Here is a 24,570-nt window from a genome sequence, read left to right as displayed (position 1 = left end):
AGGGGCAGATGTTCCCTTTAAAAAGTTAAAGAAAATTGTACTAGACCATCAGGCCATCAGTTTAATATTCCGAGACAAGATTCCCAGATTGAGGGGAAATGGTAGAAATGAATTCGTATACTGAGTATATTACATGTACAAAAATGAATATCATATACGTATTCATAACACTTTTCATTGATATATATTTCCTATTAAGTATGCAAATCATAAACATACTTCTGTTTCAAGATCGCATTGTTTTGAGTTTCTTAACTCATGTTCTCAAATCATGTCCATTTTACTCAACCTGTGAAAGCATGTGTAAATGATTAGATCACAAAAAAGGATTACAATATTTTTCCACAACCTTTACTGCTGTCGCTGAACAATTCTCGTTTAGCATTAATTCTTACCTTATCACCCCACCAACTTACTTAAAATAATTTAAATTTTGGAAGTTATAGTACATGTATGTTACAATATATATATTTTTGTCCTCCTTTCCCATTTTCTTCAATTTTTTTTTATTTTTCGGGAGAATCTATCATCCCTTTAAAGGTAGTATAAAACTGCACTGTTTCATTAATTATTACTAGTATCATCTAGTATAAATGTTTTTGCATTGCTATGATAGACACTAATAGGAATATTTAACTTGCACGCTCAAGCTAGTAAATAGTTTACATGTATCTGACAGAGTTCAGTTCAGAGATAATTTGTATTTCACATTTCGTTATTTGTCAGATGCAATATACAGTGGAGCCTCAGTTATCCGGACGCTTTTGTTTCCAAGTCCAGTCGTCCGGATTGGTGAGGTGTCCAAATATCTGATTCAGAAATCTGTCTCTTTTAGTCATAAACGATAATTTATTTGTTTATAATGGGTGTTGATGCTGTTTTCTTTGCCTTTCATACTAAACAGCAACAAATTAGAGTTGTCTTTTGAAATTCACCTGTTTTTAATTCGAGAAACCCTGCATTACATTTTTATTGAGTCAGGAAATGTTAACCAAACTATATTGATAGCCAATATTAACACATTGTGTTCAAGTGTGGAATGAGCCTATTTACGTTATGTTTTTAACAAGGCCTATAAAAAAAAGTTGTGTGTTTAGGGTAACACTGATGAAAAAATTAGGTTAGGTAGGTAGGGATTTTTTTTTTATTTTATCATATTTTTTTCTGCATGAATCCTAAGAATGTTTGTTTGTGTCATATTTAAAAACAGATTTTTTATTAGAAATAATATAAAATTCATAATTGGATAAAAACAGACATCTAAAAATGGTAGGAACGGGGCATTTTTCTAGGTTAGGTCGGGTTACCCTAAACACACAACTTTTTTTTTAGGCCCAATCTATATCTAGTCACGTCAATATTCCATCAACGCACTTCCGACCAGTCGACATGGTTTCCTTATTGTTTTCTTCCTATACTTTCGTTTTTGAATTGATCTCAAAAGAAATTCGCGAGACACTTCATTTAAAATTACTATTTTGAATATGAATAACACAAAGCTTTGCAAAAATTTCCTAATTTATCAAGCACAGTCTTCCTTTGAAATAGATGGGCATTTTAAAGATGATTACACTTGGCGGAACTGGGTCGTTTGCCCTTGATTATTTTTAAAAAGTTAATAATACTGAAATATTGGATGAAAATATTTTAAATACGCAAAATTGTATATTAAAAAACATATATGAGGATATGCATTTCACCCAATGTGAAAATTCTTGGATTTTATGGTAAAAGATTTATTGTGCTCTGCTGGTTTTAGCAATGTTTGGTATGCATGCACAAATTGTTCCAAATCAAAGAAACTGTTTTTAGATATTAAGCAAAACTATGTGATGTCTTTATCCAGGAAAGAGACGCTTTCTTTGCATGTTCCTCTAAATGTTACGTATATAAATATTTGTTCGACCCTTTTGGTCTCCAGTATTATCTTAAAAAATGTATATCAGAAAATATTGTTCACTATTTGACAAAATATAGCTAGATTGTCTGCACATTGACTAGCAATAGAACAATGTCGGTATAATCAAACTGTACGCTCGCGTAGCATTTGTAGATTTTGTACTCTTAACAGGATTGAAGATGAATATCACTTAATTCTAGAATGTCCAAAGTACAGTCATTTATGGTGTATGTCAAAAATTATTACATGTAAAATCCTTCTTGCTTCAAGCTTGTTCAGTTGCTGAGTTCGAGAAATAAGAAACAATTGAACAAACTGGTTTTTTTTTCTTAAGAAAGGAACAGGGTATAAAAATAATTTAGTTAATATGTATATTATCGTCCTAATGTGATAATCTAAGTACATTGTATTATAAAATACATATATGTACATGTTTCTTTTCTATTTTTTATGTAATTATTACATTGTACATTTGTGGTAATATCTCATAATGGAAGATGTGTTTATGTACTGCAAAAAAAAAATTGTTCACAATGATAATGTATTTATACAATGCCTATAAACCATGTGGTTTTGAGCTAATAAACTATACTATACTATACTATACTATACTATACTATACTATACTATACTATACTATACTATACCATACCATACCATACACTTGACAGGTGCACAGTATAAAGATATCCAAGCTACGTGCAAGGAGATGTGTCTAATCTTGTCTCACCAGTACTGTTATCTGACACCCCTCGAAAACAGCTTCGCGTCGATTGACAATGGTTTTCTCGGGGTGTCAATTTCAACTGTTACCATCCCAATTAGGTGCTATTCATAAATTGTTATCTTTTAAGCGTTTTTGGCGAAAGCTACTTCCGGTAAGTCAAGTATATTGCTAAATGCCATTCATATGTATATGTATTAGTTGGAACATTCAGAAAAACGCCAATTAAAACCCACGCTAACCTGTAGAAAAAAAATTTTCCGCCAAATATTGCACACGCTAAATATAAGACGTTTACATGATACTGACCATTGAATAAGACAGGAAAAAATCCTCCAGACTTTAGTGATTTTTTTTTTACTTAAATGTGTTCACAGATTGAGTATAACAAAAGATAGCAAAATTCTTTTTGTGTGGAAAATCCATTAATAAACACAATAAAAAAACTAAGATCCCTAATCATTAGTTCAAATTTAATTGGGAGTTGATTTTAATCAACTCTCCTATGTAGTTACTCAGACAAACCGAAAGTGAAACAGTGTTTGGACCTCAGCACAAATCAATGCCGTTGACAAGACTTAGTTCTTGAAAATAATTGATGAATTCGATGTAATGTATGCTAAAGCATTGTTTTTCAAGGAAACTTTTTTATAAATACCTTGAAAATAGTCAGATTTGAAATGGTAAACAATTTAAATATTTTTGTATTCGTATGTATTCCTACGCCAGAGTTCAATATAGTCTCGTTCAACTCGACGCTCGGCTGTCTCCGTAAATCCTTGTCGGAGATTTACGGTGTCAGCCGAGCATTTGGTTGAACGAGACTAGAGTTCAATATTGCTTGGATCCATACAATTTTCGAGAAATATTTCTATCACGGATACATAGTTTGATTCAATTAATTTTATCTTTAAATATTTTTTAACATTATTCATAGTTTCTCGACATTCTTGTCGAAAAAGTCCAAAAATTCATATTATAAAAATGTGCGTAATTCAAATTAGAAACTACCTGTACTTGTCATGCAAAATAACATATCATTGATTTTAAAATAAAAAACATCGACAATATCAACTCCCATCAGTTCTTCAGTACTTTGATTTTTTTAATCCCGCATGTTTTTAAAGATTAATTTTCTGTAAATATCAAATTCGGTGACCACGCATAGTCAGAGATTTTTTTCATATTTCGTGTTTTGATATCTTTTGGTTCATAAAGATCTAATACCACCTTAAACGGTTTCTATGGGGACGGGTTACCATGGAAACAAAATATTGAAAATTGGGCATTATAAGCTATTTTGAACACAAATTGCAATTAATTAAAGTAGTTTCAGCTATACAGACTAATATCATCGCACACAAAATATTATGACGCTTTCAATTATTTAGATTTTTTATGGTCTGATAAATACTACGGCATTTCATTTTATTCGAATTTAAAATATAGCTTTAAATTGAAAAAAATAACTCTTGAGTTTTGCAACAAAGATAATATATCTGAAAATTGAAATCCGATACACTGAATTTTAATGAAAAAAACTAATGAACCAACTTCTTGTCAAACCATTTTATTTCCTTAAAAAGGAAAATTTACTAAACAATGGAAATATTGAACAAGGTAATCGTTAACAATGAGAGCAAATACATATACATACAATTTGTATGGTAGATGTAAGTTTTAATAGTTTAGAAATCTATTGATACATAATTTATAGATCATATATTCAATAGAATATAGAAACACTGAACATGATTAATTATTCAATGCATTACAGAGATGTAATTTAACTTCATTAAAAGAAGGAACTGCAAATTTCCGATAGAAACCGGTGTTTTTGTCTAATAGAAGCAGTAATATAAGTTCTTGAAAGTAAAATCTTTATATTTCATTAACAAACGATTAAAATGGGAAATTCTGACCAGCAAATACAGAGTACTAATATCAAGTAACCTGTCGCATCAGATTTTTGCGAATTGGCTTTAAATATGGCACAATCAAGTTCAAAAGACTAGTTGGGTTGGACATGTGCCCAAATCAACGATAGTTATTCGATAATTAATTCCTTATTTTTTAAGAAAAAAGACTGATATTTTAGTGTTAAAATTTGTGTTTTTCCCGTATGGGTTGCAAACTACACGAGTTAGCTAAAGTATTTGAATAAATGAGCATTTGTTCAGTGTGCGAAGAAAAAATACTTACTATTTCGGCAAATTTTTCAGCTAATAACCGTATAATTTTCGAGTAGAAACATTAACCACGTTTATTTTTATTATATACTTCCTATAGGCGTCGGAACCGGGGTTTTTTGTGCAAAGTTAGACCTAACCATTAGGCACATAGCATAAGAGAGGGTTCAGCCCCCCCCCCTTTTTGTCGCAGCAAACAAAATTGTTCCTAAATTTACGTTGAAAAGATTGAAATATTGAGAAGTTGGAGTCATAGGTATACTAGCCCCCCCCCCCCCTCCTCCCCCCCCCCCCCCCCCCGACGGATTAGGAATTTCAAGATTACGAAAAAAAATTTTTGGTAGGTAAGAATTTTTTTGGAACTATAGGTAGCTCCTCCCCCCCCCCTCCCCCCACGGATTAGGATTTTCATGATTTTGGGAATTAGTTTTTTTTTTTTGCTTGTTAAGATTTCTGAGGATTAGTCTAGCCCCCCCCCCCCCCTTTCAAATTTGCTTCCGACGTTTTTCAATAAGGTCTTGATAAAACAACGAAGACCAATCCACACTTTAAAAAAATTATGTCCCATGGCCACCATCCCACCGTCCCATGGGGGAAAATCCATTGATTTCTCACAGTAGCCTTTAAAATTGTAGTTTAAAAGTTTATAACTTTGTCATTTGACATTAAAAATTCGTTTTTTCTGTATTTTGATTGCCCCAAAATGGGGCAACACACATTTCGAAGGAATAAATTAAATTCCAAAAGATTTTATCACAGGACGCCGTTGGTTTTTCCCTTTTGACCTTTGGGTTGACCCCGCAAAGGGAAACAACTTTTGCAAAGTGTGGATTGGAGTGGGATACCTAAAGTGTTTAACTATTGGGCAACAGAGTTTATCTACTGGTCAAAATTTAACCACGAGAAGAGTGGTTAAAGGTAACCAGTGTTTTGAGCAACCCGGTCGGTGTTACAAGATTTTAAATTTCGCGGCAAAAAGCCTTGTTGGGGCACTGTTTTGCTGCTATGCGACTTCGTTGGGGGTAAAGAAGCCTGGACCGAGTGCTATGATTTTAAGACTACACCAAAACAAAATAGATCTGCAATAATTTTTAACAGGTATCCTTGATTTTTGGTTAATTAACTTCAAATTCGATCTTAATCATTTTACTCATCATATTTTTCGAATGATGACAAAAATCGACCAGAATATATGAAAATATTAAGAATACTCATATTAGCTGATATATTACTCCGCATTATATTAAGTTTCAACAGAAAATTCAAGATGGCGGAGCTCGGGGCTTCGTTGACAGATATGAAATGGCTGCATGAATTGTCCGTTGGAGGGGCTATGGCAGGAGGAAACGCTAATAAAGATGGAAATCAGATTTCGAAAGCTCACGGGGGTCAAGTGCCAATGAGAAAAGCCCCGAATTCACCCTTAGACACGAGTGCAACCCTCGATAAAGAAGAAGCGTCGAATCACAGAGATGGAAAACCCCCTTACAGTTACGCTAATCTAATAACATTTGCCATAAACAGTTCGAAAAACAAGAAAATGACGTTAAGTGAGATATATCAGTGGATTTGTAATGAGTTTCCCTACTACAAAGATGCAGGAAACGGCTGGAAGGTATGGAGTGTGCAATTTGGTGCAATACACACCGTCCGAGATTCCTCTGATCACATTTCGATGTTACATTCATTTACCTAGAGTACATAAAGAACGTAATATTATACAGTGTAGATACATTAATATTTTAATTGCAATATTTATTATATTCTCTATAAAAAAATCTGCACGAAGATTTGTATCATATTGTTTTATTGCAAATTTACCCCTTTGGGACCCCCTCCCACGCTTTAGGGCATATCTTACTTAGAAGGCTACCAGGATAATTCAAATGGTTTTGTTGTAATAAAAGTTGCTCATCTATGTGTTGAACATTCTAAGCCATGTTTATATCATTTTTGTTCTTGTGTACAGATAAATCAGGGTAATCATGGTAATTATCGAATTTTTATTATGGATAAATGGGTAAACACATGTATATATATTTTGAACAGTTCTTGTCAAATTCCAATTTGATGAAGGTCTTTAACTGTCCAGTCAATCGCGTACAGATATGAATACAGTCAATGCAACAATACATGTTTCACTTTGTACAGGGATGTATCTTTCAGTTAAAATAGTGTCAATTTCACTCAGTAGAGCAGACTTTGAAAAAAAAAAACTTTCCAGTTTTTACAGTATACATGCATGAGTATTTTATGAATAAATAACTTTTTTTACAAATCAGAAAGAAGGTACTCAATATTTGACAGTTTGTTTTGATGAGCAAACTACATGTAACATCCCACTGAAACTCCAAGCTCTTGCTAAAATGGTTCTATGACCTATTATGGTGATTGGTCTCAACCTGCTTATTAATAACATGAACTGCTGCCATAAATTTTCAGAAATTGATTGTCACTTTGAAAAAAATAAGCGAACCATTATTTCTAATATTGTCTTTTTCAGTTTAATTTCGATTTTATTTTTTATTTTAATTTGGAATAAACTATTATTGAAAATGTGTTGCTATTTATAAAAACAAAAGTCACTGCTGTAATCAAACTCAGGACCTAAAGGTCAGTAGTCCGAATCTATACCCATTGTGCTACTGAGTTGGACAACCAATGATCATTTATGGCGATGTAAGCATTTACATGATAAATTGAAACTGCTATGCTGCAATGTACTGTCATAACAAGTAAAAGTCATGGAGTCTCAAGGACCTGTAAATATGACATTGAAGTAGCATTGCTGCAATGATCAGGTTTAATCTCTGAGTCGTCCAATAAGGCAATGTGTTGTTTATTTTATTGATATACTGCCAATACAGATGTAAATTTATTTTTTTTATCAGTTTAGAAACAGAGCTTTTCTTTTCAATGAGATTAATATAGTTTGGAAATGGCCAAAACCATCCAGTCTGCTGCTCTATAATTGATTAAAAAAAATTTATAAATGTGTGGTACATGAAGGTCTTTAAAGAAAATTGTGATAGTTAGCTCACAACAGCTTTTGTTTTTATTTCAGAATTCAATACGACACAATTTATCTCTGAACAAATGTTTTCTAAAAGTACCAAGATCAAAAGATGACCCTGGAAAGGTAAGACTTTCCACATATGCAAGCTACTTACCTTTTCATGACAACCTGTATTGAACAAAACTTGTTTAATTTTTGGTTGGGGCATAATTACATGTATCTGTTTTTCAGGGGTCATATTGGGCCATAGACAATAATCCGCCGGATGATTCCTTGCCATCTAGACACAAGAAGCGGAAGCTGATCGGGGAATTTGTAAGACTAAACACTGTCATTCAAACATGTCTTATAATCCATAATGCCAACAACATTTAATTAATGTATACTCTGCCATATACATGTATATGTAACTGGGGGTTTTTTTTGGAAGGGGTGGGACAAACTTGAAGCTTTTCAGTTCAAACATAAATATATTTCACCATTTTATTTTTGAAATATCTGAATCGGTATAAAGTTGTTTTGGTAATTAAGTTTTTTGTATGGTACATGAGATGATACATGTACCACTGAATTAAGCAAAAAATAGCACCCTGTCCAAAAAAATTTAAGAATTATGGTATTTATAATTATAATGATATTATATTCTACATGCTATTTTGTTTTCCTTCAGGCAACATCACCCTATAGTCCGGAGTCTGGCTTGAACCTGAACAACTCCAACAGTCTAAGTAACCCCCCTCTTTCATCAGTCACTGTCCAGGTGTCCCCTGTTCAAGCCCAGCCAGCAAATCAGGTCATTGTCATCTGTAATATTTATTGATTTATGACCATGAAATAAATGTTCTTCTGATGTGATTGCAATTAAATTAATGGCAGAAACCATTACAGTTGGCAGGGGGATGAGAGAAGGAATAAGTTATTGGTACTGGTGTATTATTATATTGGTATATAAAACTCTTTTAATTTTTTTAAGTAATTAGAAAACTTTAACTTAATTATATTTTTCAATTTTTTTATCATTGTGTAGGTAAATTTTGATATGGTTGGTCAATTTTAATTTTATATTTTCTTTAACTGCAGATTCAGATCCAGATGCCAACCCAGCACACCCAGCAGCCTGGAAACTCGTTTATTGACAACAACATAGGAATCGACGATCTCAGTGCTTCATTTAGAACCATTTACAAGAACATGTTTGAAACCAATCCAGCAGGTCCGTCAGATTTCTCAGCAATGACCAAAGAAATCGAATTAAAAACAAAAGTTTCTTGATTAATATTTAAAAAACAAAACACAAAAAAAACCAAATGATTTTATTTGTTTACGTTGGTTAAAAAAAAAAGGGGGGGGGGTTAAGAAACTTTTCTTTCTGAAAATTTGAAAAAAAAAATAATTTTCTTTAACCCTCTTACAAACCTTTTTGCTCCATGATCTCCTGATTAGCCGTATAATGAGTAGAAATCATATTCATGACTGCGCGTATCGTTTAAGAGGTTTTCTGTTTTTCGAAATTCATAAATGATTTGGGAGTAGATGCAGTATTGCTGTTTATTGGTGCACAGTTTAGAACTGTAGTTTTGATAAATGAATTGGTTTTATATGACGTTAACTCAAAGTAACAATATCTGGTTAAAATGCTTATGAACAAGTACCGTAAATCTTTTAGTGATGAATTCACGAACAAAACATACAGCCTTCTGTCTGCAAAGATGTTTTAATGAATGTATCAAGATAGGAGTACAAGTTCTTGCTATTAGGTCTTCAAATGAATAAAACAAACGCTTTGTTCCCACAATTTCAGTTGCAGTATAACATTTGAAATTTTCTTTTTCTAAAGATGATTACTTCCTATGTTATCTTTGCTTTTGACTGAGAGAAGTAAAGGCCTGCATTATTTTTTAGGACCCGCCCCCAGTTTACCAGGCACAGACTGGTTACAGAATGTAGAGACATTAAAAGAGAGTCTGAGATTGGCGGGCTCTGGCAGCATAGATCTGAACAGTGTGGACATGGCGCAGTTTCAAGGTACAAGCTTCAGTGTGTACATAACAAGGCATATAATTGGTTGACTTGCTACTTTTCTCAACTGGCTCTGACACTGATATTTAGAGAATATAGGGATTCTTGTTATTTTGGTTCTACATTTCTTGCATGCCTAGTACATGTACTAATAATGGAAAATCACAACTGAGTGTTAAACTGGTAGTTATGATTAGGTAGGATAGGCATATCAGAAGTAATAAAAGGGAAAATTATTCAATTTTGCCCAAGAGACTTGTTGCAAATTTACAGAGATAACAGTTTTTTTAAGAAAAATTATTTTACTGAGGTACTGGTACATAAAATTGAATGGTACTGTTTCATATCATGAATTTGTCGAAGAACAGCCAATCTGCTTACTTTCCTCATTGCAAAAATATTTTACAAAGATCTATATTATCGTTCATCAAGTCTCTTATTTGTACTTATCATTCTCTCTCTCTCTCTCTCTCTCTCTCTCTCTCTCTCTCTCTCTCTCTCTCTCTCTCTCTCTCTCTCTTATTTGCATCATTGAATTATTTTAAAAAATTCTTTCATATATACCATATAAATTAGGAGCATGTAAAGGTTAGCAAATATTTTGCCATGATATTAAGATAAATTACTTGAATACCTCCTACTGCTATCTTCTGAATTGATTCATCTTTTATCATGGAATATCTGTGACATTTCAGTGTAAGTCTCTTTCAATTATGAAACATTCCTCACTCTTGTATGTTTATGGCATTGTATGAGCGTTATGTAACATCCTGTTGCTTGTTGTGGGCAATTAATTGGTAAATAAATTGAATTAAATATGTTGATGAGCAGGTCTGATGGACACGATGAAGAATGCTGACCAGGCGAATTGGTGCCTGAACCAGGAGCAGTTTGCTGACCTGGCCTCCTCCCTCAGCACATTCTTCAACCAGTCAGGCCTCGTACCCTCCATCACCCCTCCCACCACCACAAGTAAGGCCCCTCGATTTAACTCTCTTCTAAATTGTAATTCATGTCAAACTGAAAAATGTAGAAAATGAATGAAATTTTTTTTAAACAAATTTTACTGTCTTTGTTGAGTATTGTATTGTACCGTTCCTTATCGTAGAAAAGTATGTACAAATTTATTTGTCATTGTATGGTTGAAAAACATCACCATTTGAGAAAGATTTGCACTGCCATATGCATGATTTTATAGATGGAAACTTAAGTTTCTATATAAATAAAAAATAATACTCTGGAAACAAATGGAAAGCTGGTGGGAGATGGAAAGAATGATGTTTGAAAGAAGGGGACAATTTTGCAGAGATTTTGCAACATGTACATTCACATATTTAAACAGAGTTCATTTGTAATGATAGAGATTTTTCACTTTTTTTCAGCCAACACTGGTTATTCATCAACAAGTGCAAGCACTTTGACCACATTGAGCAACAACACATCACATTTAACAGTCCCCCAATCTTCCATCAGCCCCTCCCTGAGTCCCACATCAACAGTAGTAAGTTCTACCGAGATTGAAAATATTATAGCAAATAAAGAAAAGCTTTAAGAAAACTGTATTTGACTTGGTTGTTGTCAATTGTCATTTTATAACAACCCACTGCAGTACCGTATGTTTCTTTCAAATATTGTGAAAACTCTCATCATTACAACCATTGATTTTAAACTCATTTTTGCTTTAAGCTGAAAATACTATCTACTGGTATTGGTTAAATATAATTGCTTTAATATGAAGAAAAAGTGAAAAATGATTAGTCAAGGAATGTTTAATATTTCTGATGTGTGTTGTAGGGTGGATTCAGTCCACAGCCAACCCAGAATGTCATTGTTCAACCCACACAAACTGCTTCATACATCCTAAATGATGTGGAAGATGACGACGAGGAATTCAACTGGGAGCGGATTCTATAGTCATCCACCAGCAGCAAAACCCATCATCATCATCATCATCCATCATTGTGGCAACTATGTATTGTCCAAGCACACCAGTTGAATTATGTGATGAAAGTTGAGTGGTTTCGAATGTTGCGGATTGTGTTTTGCATAAGAGTTATATATCATGTTTGGAAGATTATTATTTTTCTGAATCAGAAAGAACAAAAAATGCTTATATATGTATATGAATTGTTATGTAGTTTTCATGACAACAAAACCTCCTTGTTGGCATGCAGTGTAGTGAATACTCATCATTGCATTCAAATGTGGCAATGTTCTGTATATTTCTTATATATATGAAGAGATCTATCATAAATCCCTTATTTATTTTCCTGTGATTCACAAAATGCTGATTTTTTCTGTCAAATCCACTTACAGTATTATTATCTTGTTTTGCTGGGGGATTTTTCATAGATTTATGGGTGAATTTATTTTATTTTTTTTTGGGGGGGGGGGGGGGTCGAAATTATCATTTTTTCTCTTGAAAACCAGTATAAAAAATAAATCCAGTTATGTTGATAAGAGACAATCAAGCGACAGTGTGAATAACCATGGGGTGGTTCTGTTGTGTAAAAAAAAACAAAAATCAACTTTCACTTTCACTTTGTTTTCATGACGGTTTTGCTTTTAGCTTCTTTATCTTTGTAGAAAAGAACCTGTGCACTATACTATAATGTAATGATTACTAACTTCATTATCTCATTGGATGCTGATGGCAATATTGTTATTTTATATATGATTATTATATTTTTGAGAGTTGTTGTTAGACTGTTTTATATATTGTTTGATGCAGGGTGACTCTTTTTTTTTGTTTATTTCTTTCCCTATGTGTATCTGCTGTTGATTTACTGTATTTATTTGATGTATTGAACTGCAGGCTCAGATTCTCCTAGTCTTTAGAGGTTTGAAATTGCAATTTTAAGTAATAAAAACTGTCTTTGAAAATTATGAAACCCCAAAAATTGTTGAAAATCAAGGGTAGATGTACTTTTACTCTACAGGAACATTGAATTTGTTTTCTTTCTTCTTTTAATTATTCTTTTTTTTCCCAGCAAGTAAAATGATGAAAAATCATAATTATACATTAGTAAATATCTTATGTAATTTTCTAACAATCATGCAAAGAATAAAACCTTGAATTGTTTTGTAAAGTGTACATTATCATATTTTGATAAAAAAAATTTTTATACGTTATATATTGATTTAATGCTGGTCATATGTTGAATGTTTACCCTAAATTAGAACAATACAGCAATAATCCTTCATTTCAGATTAAAGTATTCTCATTTTCATTGATCCAATCTACACACTCAATAAATATGTACATGTATTATTCCTGCTTTTAATCAATTGTAATATTTACAAAACCATTTGGTTCAAGCAGTAACATGGAGTATTACTTTGTATAAGAAAACAAACAATTACGTATGGAAGTGAATTTCTTCAGATGAATTGATAGATAGATTTGACATTGATATGTACATTTATTTGTAAATTAAATTAGTGCTATTAGGTTTACCTCTATATTTGCTCATTAGTTATTATAATGTGACTTCACTTGCTCAGAGTATCAATGCTACCTTTTATTTTAATATTTTTTTCTTGTTTTCTTTCTTTTATGTGCATTGTGTAACATACTGTTGCTAGCATTATAAAATGGGCATGTAATTGCACAAACAATCTATTGCTCTCTCTCTCTCTCTCTATTCAGATCTATTTTGAGCAAAAGGTGAAATCAAAATTCCCTTCTTTCAAGTTTAAGCTTGTTTTATAGAATTGTATTCATTTTTATTAAAGAATCGGACATATTATTGTGCTGTGTGCTTAGGAAAGAAAGGGAAAGGTTTTCATGTTTGTATGAATGACAGATGATTTCTTTTAGTGAAGTAGAAATTAATGACAAAAATGTGCAATTTGTGGTGTGACTTCAAATCTATGTTTACATGTGTAAATAACAAATCTGCTTGCTGGTTGTTTTTGTATGGAATGTTTTGTGCATCTATCTGACATATAATCTGACAGTTGTACACATTTGTTGCTTTCTTAGGAAAAATGCATGTTTAGTTAGAATTTGAGCGAGTTGGCAGCTTAGAAGTAACCGATCAGATAAGAGAATTGGTCATGAATTTGTGTATTGTTTATTTTTGGTATTGTAGCACCTGAATGTGCTTCAAATTTGAGGATGACAGAAATTGAATGTTTGCTGTATTTACATAAGATTTGTAAATTTTGTTACTATTTTTTCCCCCAGAAAAGCTATTTATAGGATCGCCTTTGATATATAAAGGAACTATTTTCCTATCTTTCTGTATGGAATGTTCTATGTGTAGAATGTCCGTTTATTGCTTTTTTAAAGGCACTTTTATTCAGGTTTATGGCCGTCCATATCATATATTTTTCTCTGAAATGCAACATGTATTTGCAGTGTTTGCAAAACTGCATGTCACGTGTCTTAAGTTCTTTTTATGGAACGTTTATGTTTGTGCTCTAATTAATAAACCATTTCTTGAGAATTGAAAAATGCAAATTTATTTGAAAAAGGTTTTTTTTTCTCCTTTGATTGAAATTAAGGTGTTATATAGTATAAATCTTTTACTGGTTTCGAAATGTGATACAAGTAATCCTATTATGTGTGAGAATTATGTTGGTTTTCTTTTTAAATCTTGAATACATGTACATGTACATATGAAAAGAAAATACTTTTATGCATAGATATTAATATTTAAATCTATGAAGTAGTTTTTCTGCTTTGTAAATTGGGAGATGCTTTATTTATTCATAGCAAACAAAATACATTTATTTACAATACAATTTTTCTTTATTTGCAGTGTGTTTCCTTCCTTGACCAATAATATTTTTTTTTATAATGTCAGAAGTTTTGGATATGATTTTAAAAGACTATGCATTCTTGGAGATGATTTTATCAATATCCCTTAGTTGTTATAAGATGAAGACAAGTTTTCATGTTTGCCACCTGAATCAAGTTTACACATTCATTGTATGTTGTGCATGTCGGAGTGTTTTAAGGGATAGAGTAGTTCTATTCTTATATGGCAAATGAGTTGTCATTGCAACTTTCATCAATAAAATTGTTGAATATCAAGTTATGGAAAAAACTTGTTCATTATTTTTTTTAATTATTTTTTTTGTGAACATTGTAATGTCAGTAAAACAAACTAAGGTTTTGTTGATGCATGAGAATAGACTTTGCATACATGTACTAGAAATGAAAAAAAAAAATCATTTTCTTAAATGTATCAAGTTTAGTACTTTGAAATCAAACTATGTCAGCTGATGCATTTGATGGGGAAAGTGGGTCATGACCCCAAAATTGGTCACTGTTGCCCCCTTTCGGCTATACACACATTGTGTACAGCTTATACATGTACCATGAGGATTGTTATAATACTAGGAACATCAATCTTGGTTAGCTGATACATCAGAGGAGGAATAAAGTTGTGCACTGAACCCCCCCCCCCAAAAAAAAAGGTCATAGTTCATTTTGAAGTTTTATGATTTATGAATGGATAAATTCTCAACTTGTGCAACCTCCTGATCAATGGGAAGTCTAGAACAATCAGACTTGGTCACGCAGCTTAGTGATGGATATGATACATGGGAATACTGTGTGGCCTTATTTTGTAATTTTATACCTCGACATATTCAAAGCATCTTGAACTATGAAGGCGTTGCTCAAACAAACCTGGTCAGGTGTTTGACATATTGAATGGAAGGTGGTTAAAAAGAAAGCCATATGTGGCTTTCTGTTGGAATTTGATGGTTATCTGTACTAAAGCTTTTGTTTCTAGCACTCGTGTAGTTCAGTCCAGATATATGTTTCATAAACTCTGTCAGCTAGTGCTCAGAATTTCTAACAGTGTTACTCTTGAGGTTAAAATAAAAAGGAGTAATGTGATAAGATATAGGCCTAGCTTTCTTATCTAATGGAAAGTAGCCACTAAAGACTGACTTTTATGCCATCATTTGTTGTTTTCATATGTACAGAAACTGACATTATAGTATTTGAAAGGTAAGAAAATGTTTATAGCCAGGAATAAAAACTTCACAAGTATTATACACTGTACTTCCGATAGAAGAAATCGGAAATGCTCCCGATGTATAATTAAGGAGATTGATGGATAGTCTGAATGGCAAGTTTATGAACGAAATACATGTATGTTTAAACACATTTTGAACTTTTTTTTTTTTTAAATATTTTAATACATGCTTATGGGGTTTCATGCATTTCAACGCTTTAAAAATCAATACCACAAACTGTAGGCACTATATCGAAAATTGATGGGTGTATAGTGCCTAATTACAGGTGAGCTAAAAGGCCTGGAGGCAAGATAGAGTTGGTGTTTCAGCACAGAAATCAATGTCTTTTATCTTGCATGATGAATATTATGGATGAGAACCAATTATACAAGTATTGAAAAAAAATTGATAGAACAGGAACCTGAGATATAGTACATTTTACTTGCATTGTTACAGTAGAGGACATTGGTGAGCAATAGGCCCATGGGCTTCTTGAGTTTGGGAGAAGGGCGGTAGAGGAGGGGGGTGTAGGGGTGGTTGAAAATTTAATCAGGGACATACACAGTATACTAAGTATAATACGTCCTTGGTTCAATATCATTACTTAACTATTACTCTTTAGAGCACCTGAGCTGAAAGCTCAAACTTGCTTCTCTGATCATTTTTGTCCCATGTCATGCAATCGTCTTAGTGTGTCTCTAAACTTTCACATTTTTAACTTCTTCTCCACAACCACTGGGCAAATTTTAAACAACCTTGGTAAAAATAATTGATTGAAGTTTGTGAAAATGAAGGGGAGATAATTAAAAACTATTGAATTTTGTGGACATTTTTTGAATTCTTCGAATTAATTCGTGTCTAATACCATTTCGCCAGAAATGCCTAATCTAGTGTGAAGGCATTCTCAGACAGTGTAGTTTCAAGTTTGTTCAAACCATGATCCTCATGGTAAGTTTAGGCCACAAAAGGGGTGGGGCATGTGATTTATTCTTTTACCTAGATATAAACCAAAAAAAGACATATTTTGAAATGTTCTCAAAAACCATTTTACCAGCTAGGTAAGCTGAGTGAAAGCATCCTTACATAATGTAGATTTAAGTTTATTTAAACCGTGATCCAGTGGATAAGGCTTGGGCAGCAATGGGGGGAGGGGGGGGGGGGGGGGGGTAAAGGACTATGTGCGGTATGGTGAAATATCTGCCCCTGGATTCAACCAATTTTTAAATAGTATCGTATAAAAATCAATATAGGAATAACTTTTTACACCCTTACTTTCAATATGATTTTAACTATCTTTCACCTTATATTTAAAGCTCTTTAAAAAATTTTAATTTTTGGGGCAAAAAATGCATAATACCACACATAGTCCTTTGAATGGAGAAAATTTTTTTTTAAAAACTGAAATACATGTAACACAAAAGGGACTCAATGTTTTACTTATCAAAATTTAAAATTCTATGGAAATAAAATCTACTGTACTAAAATATGATATTTTGTTATTAATATCCTAAAATGATTTTCAGTGATCAGAGTTATTGCGCTTGTTGCTCAGGTGAGCAATTATGTCCTTAGGCCTCTTGTTTGTAAGGCCGGGATCGACATTCCGTCACTTTCAGTAGATGTGACAACTTCCGGGAGCACTGAGCAAGGTTGTATTTCGTGTATGTTAGCTTCTAAGTGACATATAATTGGTATCATAGTCCAAAGTTTACTTTATTTGTTAAGAGTGATAGGTGTTTGAGTCGATTATTACATCATGTCCCTTATAAAGGTTTGATTTACAAATCAGTTATATTTTTACGCTCTACAGTACTGTACTATCTAACATGATCAAGATATTTATACATAACGAGGATTTAACCATGATCAATGTAATGCGATGAGTACACGTAAGTGATTATAGCGATGAAGTAAGGGAAAATACTTAAAATGAAGATGTTTGTAGAGAAAATTCGGGATATATGTGTGGTAGTTTTGAGGGAATTCAGGGGGCCTTGTAATGTCTTTAAAAGGAATGTTTGTTAACAGTGAAACTTGGTGTATATCATTCATTTTGGTGATTATAAAATGATGGCCATTTAATGATCGTAAGATCTATGATTTCATCTTAAATACTTTAAAAATTCAGGTTGAAGATTAGAACATTTTGATGTGATTTATTCCATTGTCAACTTGTAATAATTGTATGATTCTTTTTAACAGATACATGTACTAGTTTCCTAATATAACACAAAAGGTATGACTAAGTCAACTGCAAAGAAGCGCAGTCAATCTAATGATGTAAATGGAGCAACTTTGAGACAGGAGAGCCAAGAGGAGAAGATGTTAGATTTGTTGCATGAAGAGAGGAAGGAGAGAGAAAAGATTGTGTTATGGCGACAACCAGTCACAACACTGCATTATTTTGTCAGAGAATCTGTATGTCTAACGTCTGAATTTTCACAAAGGTGCGGGCGTTCTCCATTTTATTGAAGAAATTTCATTACTTTGATATAAAATAATGCATGAAACAACTTGATGCCGGTAATTGTAAAGTGATAAGTGACAGTGTTTATTTCTTTTATTCTTGTAGGTTACTGAAATGGAAAAAGACAGTGGTGATTTGCTTAGCTTTATTCATACTAGCAGCATTAGCCTATAAAACTGAAGGCCCACATCAGCAGGTAATCTTCATTTTCACTCAGTTAAATTTAGCATGAATCACTCAAGATTTAATACATGTACTAGTATGTCTATGCATTATTCCAGCTCTCCAATACATGCTTATTTTTATATAATACAAGTTGTACTGAGAACAATAGAACCACATGCCCTAGTTGTATTTTTTGCTTGCATTCTTGTATAATGTTCACTTAAGACAGAAAGTTTTTCTTTGATACAGGGGATCGGTACACTCCAGAAGACCCTGCTGTGGTGGGGTTACTGGGTGGGACTGGGGATCCTGTCCTCAGTGGGTCTGGGGACAGGCTTACATACATTTCTCTTATATCTGGTAAGATTTATTGATTTTTGTAAAAATTTGATTGATCTTCATATTCTATTAGTAATTTTTCAATCAATACATGAAAAACATTTGTTTATCAAGATCTGTTGTTTCATGATAACACAAGCCTTCATACATTTCTGAAGATGAAAAGAAGAAGGCTTTGTATTTTTACATATAACTATTATGAAAGTGTACATTGATTGTTGACATTTTGAATTTTTAGGGTCCACATATAGCAGCTGTTACATTAGCAGCCTATGAGTGCAATTCAATTGACTTTCCAGAACCACCATATCCTAACGAGTATGTAACTTTTGGTTCTGAAATGCATGATTTGTTATGAAATTTTTTTAAAAATAAACTCTCGAAATATTGACTAATAATTTATTTATTAATGGATTTCTTATAAGATACTTTAGCATATGATAAATTTTATTCTGTTTCTAAAAAGATTAATGTGGTTGTAATAGCGCTTTTGTTAATTTTTCTGTTCTTTAATTGTGTTGGATTTTTTCATCTCAGTATTGTGTGTCCTGATGGAGATACAAGTAAAAATATCATTACCATGTGGACCATCATCAGTAAAGTTAGAATTGAGGCCATCATGTGGGTAGGTGTTACACAGTCCTGTCTGTCAGTTTGTGTAGCATGTAATTTCTTAATAATGAATTTCACCAGCTAAAGATTGTATGTTGATAAAAGAAAAAACAATAAAAGCATGAGCTCGTTTGGCTTTAGAAAAAAATTTAAAACCCACGACCATGCAAGTATATTTACACTACATGATTTACCATTTTTGATTTGAAATGCATGTACATGCAGATTCTAACTGCATCTCTGTCTTACCCTCTTTGATATGAAAAAATTGAGAAGATTGCATGAATCAGAGGACATCTTCCTCCCAGATATTTTGAATTTTTACATTTATTTGTATGCTGTTTATAGACTGTAGTATCCACAGTTTAAATAGATTACACGTATTTAAATCTTCTATTTTGACAGGGCGCAGGGACTGCAATCGGTGAACTCCCTCCTTACTTCATGGCCCGCGCAGCCCGCTTGTCTGGGGCAGACTTGGACAGTGATGACTTTGAGGAAATCGAGGAACTTTTACATGAAAAGCAAAGCCATCCAGAAGAAATAGTAAGTCAACTTTCATATCATTTATTATCTTGATTATATTTTTAGGGTTAATATTATTTTATGTTGTCCATGAATACTTTAATTGTCATATAAAAGGGAGGACATCTCTTAAATTTCATTCCTATATTCTTATAGACGTTTTAACTTTTGATGTATTTAAAATAAATTGGAAGAAGGGTTCTTGTTTGAGAAAGCCTTCATTGAATTACCGGTACTGAATTCATGACCTGTGTAGAATAAAATTTCCTAGGCTAAAAGTTACAGAAAGGTACCAGTAAAAGCATGAGTGTGCAGTTTTTATTGTTGAAATCCGTGTTCACTCAATGAACAAGTTGTCAAAACTACTGTCTTGTATTAGCATCACTGTCCCTTGTCCCTATTTTTCCCTTTGCATAAAATGCTTATTAAAATGAATTAGTTTTATCTCTGGTAGATCAGATAGCCTAATTTTATTTTTTTTAATAGCAGCATGAGTTTACTTTTTTATGGAAATTTCACATGTTTAAACTTAAGTAAAACTTTTTTTGTATTATTTTATACACAAAAGGAAATGAGAAATTATATGAAACGGTTTGAAATAAACCTTTATTGTTAATTTTATCACAGAAACAATCACACAAAATACATGTATCTTGTGAATGTTAAGTTAATAGATGCCATATAGATTCATTAAGCAGATGACATTCATTTTTACATACATTTATTTATTTTGGTAAATCTCTCTTATTAGGGTTTCTTGGAGCGAGCCAAAATTGGTGTGCACAACCTTGTCCAAAAAGTTGGCTTCTTTGGAATTTTAGCTTGCGCATCAGTAAGTTGAATGAAATTTAATGCAAAGCCAAAACACATGTAATACTATAATTTAAAAAAAAAATTTTATATATATATATATATATATATTTTCAGTGTAATTGCAGTTCATTAAAACCAAACCCTCAAGTTTTCTTGTATACGTGAATGATATTTAAAAGTAAATTTTTTTTCATTTCGAGTTGGTTATATGTACATGTATACAAAGATGCATGACAGTCTAGTTAATGATCACATGTGGCTGGCCTTTCTTTTCAATAGATTCCCAACCCACTATTTGATTTAGCTGGCATTACCTGTGGACATTTCCTCATTCCATTCTGGACTTTCTTTGGTGCAACTTTAATAGGAAAGGCAATTATTAAAATGCATATACAGGTATGCTATCTAAAAGTTCCACACAAACTACCAGAACAGGTTCTTTTTTCTTTTTTTTTAGTTAAATGCATCTGTGTGTGTAATAAAAATTTTGAAGTACACAACCTCATTGTGCACTTTGTTTTATTTTCCAGAAATTCTTTGTTATTTTCATCTTTAGTCATCATCATGTAGAACAACTTGTTAGACTTATAGGGTAAGGAACTTTTCTTTGGAATATTATTCTGTCAAATAGATTTACTAATAAAATTCACAAAAGTAATAATTCAGATTGTTAAATAAATTTACAATATGATGTTTTTGTATGAAGTGTAACAAAAAAAGGTGAAGATTTTCAAACTCTAATGTAAAACTAGAGCATCATGATGTTTACTTTTACATTAAAGGGCTATTCCAAGTTTTGGGGAATCTCTCCAGACGCCATTCAAAACATATTTAGAGGCGCAGAAAAAGAAACTTCACCACAAAGCTGGCTCTAACATTCCAGGAGTAAGTTAAAAAAAACTTAACAATAATTACTGAGTTTTTAGCTCACCTGAGCTGAAAGCTCAAGTTAGAATAACATATTTTTCATAAACATGCAAAGCTCAGTTGACAACTTGAAAATAGATTTCAACATTTGATAACTACTTTAAGTTTGTTCTTGCTTTGATGACTCACAATTATAAAGAGTTATATTTTCATCCTTGACCTCTGTTATTTGATGTCTGCATATGTTACAGGAGGCCAATCTTCTGAGCTGGATATTTGAGAAGGTGGTCATAGTAATGGTGGTCTACTTCCTTCTTTCCATCCTAAACTCAATGGCCCAAAAATACCACAAAAGACTCTGCAAGACACAGCACAAAAAATACATGCACTAGCTATAGAGAGAGAGAGACCTCGCCAGTAAATGTTCAGCAAGCCATATGCCTTTTTCAGACTTTTAGAAAAATAATTTATTCTGTTAGTAGTCAACCACATCATCTTTCTTTTTCTCTTTTTTTTTTAATTGCTGCTCATGTTTTTTGTCTCAGGTAAATGTAATATTATGTTATTAGTTATACATATATGTATATACATATATGTGTATATGTGGGGTGTACATGTATTTTCATATAGTTTAAGTTTGATGTATTATTTAAAAAAAAGTTCATGCAATATACTTTTCCTTTGTATCAAGTTTGATTTAGATTTCTTTTTAAATGGTATTTTGATGTGTGTTTATATTGAAGAAATATGTGGACCAAAAACTTGGAAATTGCAATATCATGTCGCAGTTTAAACAGATATTAAATACAAAAGTACTGTAGATTTTTGTATATCTGCTATACTCAATAGTTCATTTGATTGTCTTCATGATCGCAACCTGCGAAAACAAGTTCACTCAGCTATTTTGAATTAAATGTACTAACAATAAATGTAAGTCACTGTCATTTATGTGTTCCCAAAACTGTAAAGTTCAGATCGGTAGACCAGTGTTAATAGTTTATAAGACATATAAACCAGTTTAACTGGCAACATACACCTAGGTTGTGATTGAAATCAGATAGATACATAGAAATCAAATTTTAAAAGTTCATGTTACCAGGTACTTCATGTTTCTGTCGTCTGCAAAATTTTTACATTTCAAATGAACGCTGAGTATTACATGTAAATGCTGTAGTCTATAGTTATCCAGGTTAAAGTTAGTGTGTGAATCTATGGTATAAAGAAAGTTTTTTTTATAATGCAGGTTGTATAACACCAAGATTAAGCTTCACCTGTCTAATTTGTATTTTTCAATAGATGTTCAAAGATAACAGTCTTTTCAGTGTAGATAAAACATGTATGATGTATATTTTAACAATTTCAGTGAGTTTTGTTATATCGAGGTATTTTATTTTTATTTCAAATTAATGATACATGTACTTTGAAATAACACTTTTTGGACACAATTGCAGTGCTGTTTAATGCATTGTATTAAATTCATATTATCTGCCATCCCTGAAAGTATCATGATATTCACTTAGTCTCTGAAATAATAATATGAATATGTGTTACATGTAAGTCATATTTTTTATAATTGTTTGTGTGCTTCTTGCATCTTAATATGGTTTTGTGAAAGTTTGAACTTGTGGGGGAACAAAATAAAGATTTTGATAATAACACATTTATTGATAAGTATTTTATACTTTCTAGTTATTTCTATTTGATACATCCAAGAACACAACAAAAATTGCATTATTGAATTGCAGATACTATGTAATCAGAAAAACACATTTTTTTTTTTTTTTTTTTTTTTTTACAAATTTTTGTTTTGAAATCCAACGAAGATATAGTACATACTTAGGAAGTATTGTATGCAATTAATTTGATGTATGTAAAAATCCTGCACAGGGTAAATAAATTAAAGGGAAGGCTAAGGTACCAGCGATTCTGATTCTCAGTACATGTGAACTGGCAGTGTAGGGAGGTAAACATATGCTTTGTGTATGTACTGTGGTGTCCTTATGTGTATGGTGCTTCACTGGGGTGATTTCAAAGGCCTTTGTAAAGTCTGTATTGTTTTGTTTTTTTTTAAATAAAAAAATTGTGTTGGGAAGCATTTATTTTAAGTTTTAAATAATTTGTACATTTATCAGAATATATACAAATAAATTTCATCTGTGAGTAGAGGTTGTTTGATTTTCATCTTTAACCCCCCCCCCCCCCAACAAAAAATATTGAAATATTCATAGATCATATTTAATTTCAAATATGGATTGAGATGCAAAATGATAAGTCAATGAGAATGTAATTCATTCATAGACCATTTTCTTAATCTGATGTTTTGAAACTCTATTTAAAGTAAAGGTTTTCTGCTCATAGCTGTAGGTACTCTGCACACACATGCACCTGGCGTTATATATTTTTTCTCTCTTGATGAAAGAATATCAGAAGGTAGGCCCATTTTTAAAATACGGTGGCAGTATTTTTATTCTAAAAGAATGTTTTAAGATTTAATACTTCAGCCATGATATTTTAAATTTTCTCAGAGAAAGGGCTCATTTAGATACTCATTTTGTTCTTTTTCTCTTTTGTCTACATAATATCAAATATATTTAATACTGCAAAAATCTAAGAAACTGAAAAACACACACCAACAGATACCAAAGATTCAAGAAAATACATTAAAAAAAAATATGTCAAAGTTATTATTTGAGACAACCACGACTGACGGTAAATGCGGGACTAACGATCGACCTGAGTCTATATTTTTTTTAGATTACTAGTTGCATTATTTCTTAAGCATTTTACATATTTGGTATACTTGTATAATAAGGGAATAAAAGTTGTAATTTACGTTTACCATATGACAACACAAACGTATTTAGTGTCAGTTTTTAAATTCATAGCATTATGGCAATCTACTTTAACAATTATCAGGTCTGGCTAAACTCCGTTTTTGGGAGTTGGATTTTCTCTCTC

At 32.1% G+C, this 24,570-nt stretch overlaps 2 protein-coding genes across 5 annotated transcripts; both read left to right on the top strand.

Moving 5' to 3' along the window:
* Nucleotides 1–6,073: 6,073 nt before the first annotated feature.
* On the top strand, nt 6,074–14,890 carry LOC128188871 (forkhead box protein J3-like). The gene is made up of 9 exons (XM_052860178.1): nt 6,074–6,428; nt 7,878–7,952; nt 8,061–8,144; nt 8,500–8,622; nt 8,910–9,042; nt 9,732–9,854; nt 10,680–10,820; nt 11,231–11,349; nt 11,643–14,890. Exons 1-9 carry the CDS (start codon nt 6,081–6,083, stop codon nt 11,760–11,762), a joined length of 1,266 nt encoding a protein of 421 aa, XP_052716138.1. The 5' UTR covers nt 6,074–6,080; the 3' UTR covers nt 11,763–14,890.
* Nucleotides 14,891–17,391: 2,501 nt separating this feature from the next.
* LOC128189778 (vacuole membrane protein 1-like) lies at nt 17,392–23,775 on the top strand. 4 transcript variants are annotated; one of them, XM_052861534.1, is made up of 12 exons: nt 17,392–17,473; nt 18,027–18,271; nt 18,397–18,487; nt 18,706–18,816; nt 19,034–19,113; nt 19,333–19,420; nt 19,813–19,953; nt 20,684–20,764; nt 21,025–21,141; nt 21,276–21,337; nt 21,528–21,630; nt 21,864–23,775. In XM_052861534.1, the coding sequence occupies exons 2-12, from the start codon at nt 18,063–18,065 to the stop codon at nt 22,002–22,004; spliced, it is 1,224 nt and encodes a 407-aa protein (XP_052717494.1). In that variant the 5' UTR covers nt 17,392–17,473; nt 18,027–18,062; the 3' UTR covers nt 22,005–23,775. The 4 variants fall into 4 exon arrangements, with proteins under 4 accessions (XP_052717494.1, XP_052717495.1, XP_052717493.1 ...); XM_052861535.1 differs by having other exon boundaries at nt 17,463–17,595; XM_052861533.1 differs by lacking the exon at nt 17,392–17,473 and adding an exon at nt 17,611–17,713.
* Nucleotides 23,776–24,570: the final 795 nt, after the last annotated feature.

This window comes from Crassostrea angulata, chromosome 6 (assembly GCF_025612915.1).
Source record: "Crassostrea angulata isolate pt1a10 chromosome 6, ASM2561291v2, whole genome shotgun sequence".
In the NCBI taxonomy this organism is placed as follows: Eukaryota; Metazoa; Mollusca; class Bivalvia; order Ostreida; family Ostreidae; genus Magallana; species Magallana angulata.
Note: the sequence above shows the minus strand (reverse complement) of the source record. Positions and strands in the feature narration are given on the sequence as shown.